Raw genomic sequence first — 9,212 nt, 5'->3', positions numbered from 1 at the left:
TATACGAGAGGCAAACGTCAAAAGAAGTGGCACAATCTACACCATCAGCCACATGTTACTTGCTTATGCTGATGATATAGACATCATGGGACGATCAGTAAAAGAAGTAACTGATACCTTTATGAGGGTCGAAAGAGAATCTGCTAAAGTGGGTCTGGCGGTAAACGGTGAGAAGACCAAGTTGATGGTGTCGACGCGCAATGCGTCCATTGAGCTCGGACCGACTGTTGAACATTGAGGTAGTAAAAGACTTCGTCTACCTCGCACCTCCGTAAACACAACAAACCACATCAGTTGTGAAATAAAAAGAAGAATTGTATTGGCCAACAGATGCTACTTTGATTTAAGTAAGCGGTTAAAAACAAAGAAACATCTCGTCAAACAAGAATAACGTACAAAACACTGATACTACCCGTGCTGAAGTATGGCTCCGAAGCCTGGGTACTTGCGCAAGCAGACATGGCAGTGCTTGGAGTATTTGAGAGAAAAATTCTTCGAAATATCTACGGACCAATCTGCGTTGACGATGAATATCGACGTCACATGAACCACGAGCTGCATCTGCTATACAACGACATCAATATAGTTAAACGTATCGACATGCAGCGATTGCTGCACTTGTCATACCCTCGTGGTGGAGGGTATGACAAGTTCGGCCGGTTAAACTTAACGCCGTTCTTACAAGTTTTTTTATTTATAAAGATTGAAAACCCTCAATTACAGTTTTAAACTGGCATGCTGTTTATTGTTTAAATTTTTTTATAACAATAACTTCTTAACATTGACTAGGGTTAGTAAACACAGATTGGAATTTAAAACTCTCCTTTCGAATAGTTGCTATTTTTGGTATAATTCATTTGGGGGGTTGTTAGTTAGTTGCCTTAATAATACATCAAACCACATACACTGACCGTTATGTCGTTGTCTTTCTTGGCTTTATCGTAACTTTACATAGCTTTCATGGCTTCTGGTCTGCGATCCAATAGAATTTTAAAACCATCCTCAATCTTTAGAATGATATCAGCCTGTAATTTAAAGTCCTTCTCTTCTTTGTTGGAACGTACCGAATAGTTACGAATGATGGTGGACAAAAGAACCTTCAACTTCAACATGGCATATTTACGGCCAACACAACTTCTTGGGCCGGCACTGAACGGAATGAAACTGTAATAATGGCGATTGGCCATATTCTCGGGTAGGAAATTATCAGGATTGAATTCCTCGGGGTTCTTGAAATACAACGGATTGCGATGTACGGCAAATTGGGCAATTACCACAGTGGTGCCCTTGGGAATTGTATAGGGACCGGATGCCAATTTAACATCAAATTCAGCACGTCGAGCAATGATCGGTACTGGTGGATACAAACGCAGTGTTTCCATAATCACACGTTCCAAATATTTCATTTCCATGATGTCAGCAAAGGTACAATCACGCAAGAAATTATCACCAAAAATGGCCTTCTGTTCGGCCAAGACTTTCTCTTGGACATCCTTGTAGATGCCCAACATACAAAGGACAAAACTGGAGCCAGCCGATGTGGTGTCATGGCCCTCAAACATAATTGTGTTAACTTCATCCATGACATCTTTGTCGGTCCATTCAATTTCTGGATTTTTGGACATGGCCATCATGGCGTCCAATAAGGCCAAACGTTTCTTGGCACCTGAAGGTAAAAACAAACATGAAAACAATTCCAAAACCAATTTGGCTTCTCTCTCCCTCTCTACTTACCCACATCCTCATCAATATCATCCAAATCATCACGCAAACCACCTTGCTTCTTCTTGGCCTGTTGTTTCTGTTTGCTAATTTCATCTTCTTCCTCAACAATGGCCCGAGACTCAGCATTGAAATTTGCCATGCGTTCTGTCACCACCTTACGTGTCATACCCAAAATGATATCCATCATTTTCTTGCCCTTTTCACTCATTTTGGTCAAGTTGTATAAGGCATCCATGCGATAGAAGAATTTCAGCTGACGCTTGTGAATAATATCACACATATCCACCACAGCCTTGGCATATTCCAAACTCTTATTGTCCTCGGGTACCTTCTTAACACCCATGGCAGTGGAGAGTAGAATTTCCACAGTTGTTTGTGACATATAATCGTGCACATCGAATTCCTTGCCCAACTCCTTGCCCATACGTTCGACAGCCTTCTTTGAATGCTGTACAAAGGCAGGAATGAAACTCTTCAAAATACTCTGATGGAAGGTGGGTGCAATCATTTTACGATGATGTTGCCAATGATGACCGTTCGAAATGAGTAGACCATCACCAAACCATGGCTTAAAGAAACGATATTCAATCGATTTTTCCAAATGTGTATGGGTACTAAGGATCAATTCAATATCGGGGGCATTCCACAAGAATACAACCAACATGGGTCCCAAGAAACCACGCATAGCACCGCCATATGTTTGCATATAACCGACGCCGCGGGCGAGAATTTCTGAAAAAGGACAAAAGAAGATGAATGAGCGGATAATAGGACTTCGTTTTTATAGAGTAGATGTCCATTAGGGTCATCTACTGTTGAGTAGATGTCCATTATGGTCATCTACTGTCGAGTAAATGTTCATTGTGACAATCTACTGTGGAGTAGATGCTCATTATGACCATCTACTGTCGAGTAGATGTTCATTATGACCATCTACAGTAGCGTAGATGTTCATTATGACCATCTACTGTCGAGTAACTGTACTATCAGCTATCGAGTAGATGTTCATTGCGTCGAGTAGAGGTTCATTATAACCGTCTACTGTCGAGAAGATGTTCATTGTGAAAATATACTGTCGAGTAGATATTCATTATGACCATCTACTTTCAGTAGTTGCTCATTATGACCATCTACATTCCAGTAGTTGCTGATTATGACAATATACTCTCGAGTAGATGTTCATTATGACCATCTACTGTCGTGTAGATGTTCCCTATGATCATCTAATCTCTAGTAGATTTTCCTTATGATCATCTACTCTCTAGTAGATGTTCCTTATGACCATCTACTCTCTAGTAGATGCTCATTATGACCATCTACTGTCGAGTAGATGTTCATTATGACCATCTATTGTCTAGTAGATGTTCATTATGACAATTTACTGCCGAGTAAATGTTCATTATGACCATCTACTATCGAGTAGATGTTCCATATGACCATCTACTGTCAAGTAGATGCTCATTATGACCATCTACTCTTGAGTAGATATTCATTATGACCTTCTACTGTCGAGTAGAGGATCATTATGACCATCTATTGTCGAGTAGATGCCAATTATGACCATCTACTGTCGAGTAGATGTTCATTATGATCATCTACTGTCGAGTAGATGTTTATTACGACCATCTACTGTCGAGTAGATGTTCATTATGACCACCAAGTAGATGTTCATTATGACCATCTACTGTAGAGTAGATGTTCATTATGACCATCTACTCTTGAGTAGATATTCATTATGACCTTCTACTGTCGAGTAGAGGATCATTATGACCATCTATTGTCGAGTAGATGCCAATTATGACCATCTACTGTCGAGTAGATGTTCATTATGATCATCTACTGTCGAGTAGATGTTTATTACGACCATCTACTGTCGAGTAGATGTTCATTATGACCACCAAGTAGATGTTCATTATGACCATCTACTGTAGAGTAGATTTTCATTATGACCATCTACTGTCAAGTTGTTTATTTTGACCATTTACTGTCGAGTAGATGTTTATTATACCCATCTACTGTCGAGTAGATGTTCATTATGACCACCAAGTAGATGTTCATTATGACCATCTACTGTAGAGTAGATGTTCATTATGACCATCTACTCTCTAGTAGATGTTCATTATGACCATCTACTGTCGAGTAGATGTTTATTACGACCATCTATTGTCGAGTAGATGCTTATTATGACCATCTACTGTCGAGTAGATGTTCATTATGACCATCTACTATCGAGTAGATTTTCATTATGACCATCTACTGTCAAGTAAATATTTAGTATGACCATTTACTGTCGAGTAGATCTTCATTATGACCATCTACTGTCGAGCAGATCTTCACTATGACCATCTACTTTCCAGTAGTTGTTCATTATGACTATCTACTTTCCAGCAGTTGTTCATTATGACCATCTACTCTCTAGTAGATGTTCATTATGACCATCTACTGTCGAGTAGATGTTCATTATGACCATCTATTGTCTAGTAGATGTTCATTATGACAATTTACTGCCGAGTAGATGTTCCATATGACCATCTACTACCGAGTAGATGTTCCATATGACCATATACTCTCGAGTAGATTTTCATTATGATCATCTACTGTCAAGTAGATGTTCATTATGACCATCTACTGTCGTGTAGATGTTTCTTATGACCATCTACTCTCTAGTAGATGTTCATTATGACCATCTATTGTCTAGTAGATGTTCATTATGACAATTTACTACCGAGTAGATGTTCCATATGACCATCTACTCTCGAGTAGATTTTCATTATGATCATCTACTGTCAAGTAGATTTTCATTATGACCATCTACTGTCAAGTGGATGCTCATTATGAACATCTACTGTCAAGTAGATGCTCATTATGACCATCTACTCTTGAGTAGATATTCATTATGACCTTCTGCTGTCGAGTAGAGGCTCATTATGACAATCTATTTTCGAGTAGATGCCAATTATGACCATCTACTACCGAGTAGATGTTCTATATGACCATCAACTCTCGAGTAGATATTCATTATGACCATCTACTGTCAAGTTGTTAATTATGACCATTTACTGTAGAGTAGATGTTTATTATGCCCATCTATTGTCCAGTGGATGTTCATTATGACCAGCCACAATCGAGTAGATATTCATTATGACCATCTACTACCAAGTAGATGTTCATTATGACCATCTACTACCGAATAGATGTTCATTATGACCATCTAATCTCGAGTAGATGTTCATTATGGCCATCTACTCTCGACTAGATGTTCATTATGACCATATACTCTCAAGTAGATGTTCATTATGACCATCTACTCTCGAGTAGATGTTCATTATGTCCATCTACTACTAAGTAGAAGTTCATTATGACCATCTACTGTCGAGTAGATGTTTATTATGACCATCTACTGTCTAGTAGATGTTTATTATGACCATCTACTGTCAAGTAGATGTTCATTATGACCATCTACTGTCGAGTAGATGTTCATTATGACAATCTACTGTCGAGTATATGTTTATTATGACCATCTACTGGCGAGTAGATGTTTATTATGACTTTCTACTGTCGAGTAGATGTTCATTATGACGATCTACTGTCGAGTAGATGTTCATTTCGACCATCTATTACCAAGTAGATGTTCATTATGAACATCTACTGTCGAATAGATGTTCATTATGACTATCTACTCTCAAGTAGATGTTCATTATGACCATCTACTGTCGAGTAGATGTTCATTACCACAATCTACTGTCGAGTAGATGTTTATTATGCCCATCTACTGTCGAGTGGATGTTCATTATGACCATCCACAATCGATTAGATATTCATTATGACCATCTACTACCAAGTAGATGTTCATTATGACCATCTACTAACGAATAGATGTTCATTATGACCATCTAATCTCGAGTAGATGTTCATTATGGCCATCTACTTTCGACTAGATGTTCATTATGACCATCTAGTGTTCAATATGACCAAATACTGTTCAGTAGATGTTCATAGTGACCATCTACTACCAAGTATATGTTCATTATGACCATCTACTATCGAGTAGATGTTCATTGTGATCACCTACTACCAAGTAGATGTTCACTATGACCATCTACTGTCGGGTAAATGTTCATTACGACAATCTACTGCGAAGAAAATGTTCATTATGACCATCTACTGTAGGGTAGATGCTCATTATTACCATCTACTGTCAAGTAGATGTTCATTATGACCATCTACTGTCGAGTAGGTGTTCATTATGACCATCTACTATCGAATAGATGTACATTATGACCATCTACTGTCGAGTAGGTGTTCATTATGACCATCTACTATCGAATAGATGTACATTATGACCATCTACTGTCGAGTAAATGTTCATTATGACCATCTACTGTCGAGTACATGTTCATTAAGACCATCTTCTGTCGAGTAATGTTCATATTGACCATCTACTGTAGAATAGATGTTCATTGTGACCATGTACTGTCGAGCAGATGTTCATTATGACCATCCACTGTCGAGTAGATGTTCATTATGACCATCTACTGTCGAGTAGATGTTCATTATGACAATCTACTGTGAAGAAAGTGTTCATTATGACCATCCACTGTCGAGTAGATGTTCATTATGACCATCTACTGTCGAGTGCATGTACTTTCTGACCATCTACTATCGAGTAGATGTTCATTATGACCATCTACTATCGAGTAGATGTTCATTATGACCATCTACTATCGAATAGATGTACATTATGACCACCTACTGTCGAGTAGATGTTCATTATGACCATCTACTGTCGAGTAGATGTTCATATTGACCATCTACTGTCGAGTAGATGCTCATTATGACCATCTACTATAGAGTAGATGTTTATTATGACCATCTACTGTCGAGTAGGTGTTCATTATGACCATCTACTGTCAAGTACATGTACTTTCTGGCCATATACTGTCGAATAGATGTTCATTATGAACATCTGCTGTCTAGTAGATGTTAATTGTGACAATCTGCTGTAATGTAGATGTTGATTATGACCATCTACTGTTAAGTTGATGTACATTATGACCATCTGCTTTCGAGAGGATATCCATTTAGTCATCTATTGTCGAGTAGATATTCTTTAACTGTGAAGTAGATGTCTATTATGGTCATTAACTATAGAGTAGATGTACATGTGGTTATTTACTCTGATGTTTATATTCACAGTGGATATTTACTTCCAAGTATATCTCACAGTAGTCATCTACTGACGAGTATACATATATGTATCTACAGTGGCCATCTTCTGTCAGGGAACAACTAAGCAAATCACAACCTACCAGCGTTTGTTAAATGCGCCACCAAATGACCATTTCCAATAAGCGGCAACATTGGAGGTGTTGGCATATTTGCCGTTAACTTATATTTGCGAGTATTCCTTAGCCATATTTCGTAGAGGGAAACTACCACCGCTATGCCCAAAAGTGCCGTCCAAATGGGATTTAAAACTGTTGCTGGCTCTGGCACTGAGGAGTTCATGTTATCCATTGCATCTAAGACCACAGTATCGGCTGCCATTTTGTTGGTTTGAAATCAATAATTCACTATTTTAGTTGGCACTTAATTTAAAATTCGAATTTTATTTATTTTTATTTTTGAAACACCACGGATATTTTCGAGTTAGCGAACAGCTTATCCGATGGTGTATTCCTTACTATCGGCAAGTGCTTGTCATTATTGGATATTTATAATATCCAATCCAACATTAATTGCATTGTCAGAGTTCAGAGTTTACAGAACTCTTTATTTTAATGCATTTACATAATACGAATACGAATTAAATTTTATTTCATTGTTGCATTATCAACACATTTTTTTTTTTGTTTTTGGAAATTGCTAATTTTATTTATTTTGGAAAATTTACGTACGCATTTAATTAAAATTAAACCATCACCTATACCACGTAAACACATTGGATGCATTTAATTGGGAAAGAGTGTTGCCATAAGGAAATTTTGTTTCAATGATACAAAAGAGACTTGAACACCAATTTCTGTTAATACATTGTAATACATATATACATACATTGTAGGTCATGGTCACTGGTTTCTTTCTTCAATGTCTCTTTTCTAAATGTTTGTTTGGAAGAATTATCATAATCAGGTAGGTTAAGAAACACGAATTGAAGATTTTAATATATTGATCAGAAAGTTGTAATTAAATGTATCGAATTTTAAACTTATAATGATATTTGACATTTATTAGTGTCTAGCAAGAAGCAAGAATAATCAAGAAGTGTAATTCCCTAATAATTAATTAGCTCATTTTTTATACAAATTTCAGAAGTGAACTGAACAATTTTCATATTTCCACTACACGACCACTTGTTGGAATTATTACATTTTCACACCTTCTAAGTAAAAATATTTTTGAAAATACCAGCCTGGCAACACTGTTTGTATCACACCTTCTCCCGTTAATTACATTTATTTATTTAATTGTAATTCGAAAGTGTAAATGTTTAGTTTTGACCATTGGTGGGTGAACGGTATTTTAGAGTCGTCAATGACTGGAAAACACTTTAAAGAAATTGCTCACATTTCGAATAATTTTCTTACAATGAATGTTTCACTACAAAAGTAAGATTACACTATGCAACACTGCAAATGCAAATAGCGAATATTTTTCTAAAAGAAAACATTAAGAACAAATTAACGGTTTTGGAGATATGGTGCGAAATGTATACAATTTATTGAAATTGTCGATATTTTATAAGATTTGAGGCAATAAATGTAGTTTTTCTAGTTCAATATTTCTTTAAATATTTTACTCTTGCCCTTATCTACAAATTTGCTTCAGAGGTCAGATGAAGATTCACATAGATTTCAGAGATATAGCTCAGAATTTCTTTAAAAAGTCAATATTTACCCATGTTCAGATGGGGCCATAAAAAATTTATGCTGGATTATGATCTGTGCTTTCAAAAAATCCTAAGCTCAAATTGTTTGCACAAGATCACCTTAAAAATGTTGCACAGTGTTAGTATAGAATATTCTTGCATTATTAATATATTTTTTATACCTTCCGCCATACTAGGAATTTTAAGAAATTTTAAAGGTATTAGCCCATTTTTACCACCGAATTCGTTGTAATTTGTGATTTTGTGTTTACAGAGAGTGAAAAAAATTTCTACCAAAAATTGTTTATACAGATCCACATATTGGTATAGCCCCCATATAACGGTACCACCCGATTTCAGGTATTTTCAAATTTGTATCTATAATTTCTGCCTAAATTGACTGTAAGTTGGCATTTATAGTTCTCAGCGGTATTTTTGTATCGATTTTTGGTATTTTTCATATCGCTCATTCACTCAAAGAGTGACATAACTCAAAAAATTCGTTTTCTGAGTTAGCAGTTTCTATTTTTATACCCTCAGCATTTATGCTAACGAGGGTATATACACTTTCATACAGACAAAATGTGCCTCATCGAAATAATAGTTTTAGACCCCAAGT

At 36.5% G+C, this 9,212-nt stretch overlaps 1 protein-coding gene across 1 annotated transcript; it reads right to left on the bottom strand.

The window, feature by feature from the left end:
• Positions 1-717: 717 nt before the first annotated feature.
• LOC141398999 (cytochrome P450 4g1-like) lies at positions 718-7,418 on the bottom strand. The gene is made up of 3 exons (XM_073976896.1): positions 7,035-7,418; positions 1,735-2,457; positions 718-1,666 (listed from the first exon to the last, which is right to left on the bottom strand). Exons 1-3 carry the CDS (start codon positions 7,270-7,272, stop codon positions 948-950), a joined length of 1,680 nt encoding a protein of 559 aa, XP_073832997.1. The 5' UTR covers positions 7,273-7,418; the 3' UTR covers positions 718-947.
• Positions 7,419-9,212: the final 1,794 nt, after the last annotated feature.

Source organism: Musca autumnalis, unplaced genomic scaffold (genome assembly GCF_047663935.1).
Source record: "Musca autumnalis isolate F117 unplaced genomic scaffold, ASM4766393v1 scaffold_3, whole genome shotgun sequence".
Taxonomy (NCBI): Eukaryota; Metazoa; Arthropoda; class Insecta; order Diptera; family Muscidae; genus Musca; species Musca autumnalis.
This window is presented reverse-complemented; position numbering and strand designations above follow the sequence as displayed.

Excerpts from the sequence above, each read along its gene's own strand:
- LOC141398999 (XM_073976896.1), bottom strand. The coding sequence starts at position 7,272 with ATGGCAGCCGATACTGTGGTCTTAGATGCAATGGATAACATGAACTCC. Across the intron at positions 2,458-7,034 it reads GGCGCATTTAACAAACGCTG|AAATTCTCGCCCGCGGCGTC; the intron begins GTAGGTTGTGAT and ends GTCCTTTTTCAG. Across the intron at positions 1,667-1,734 it reads TGATATTGATGAGGATGTGG|GTGCCAAGAAACGTTTGGCC; the intron begins GTAAGTAGAGAG and ends TTTTACCTTCAG.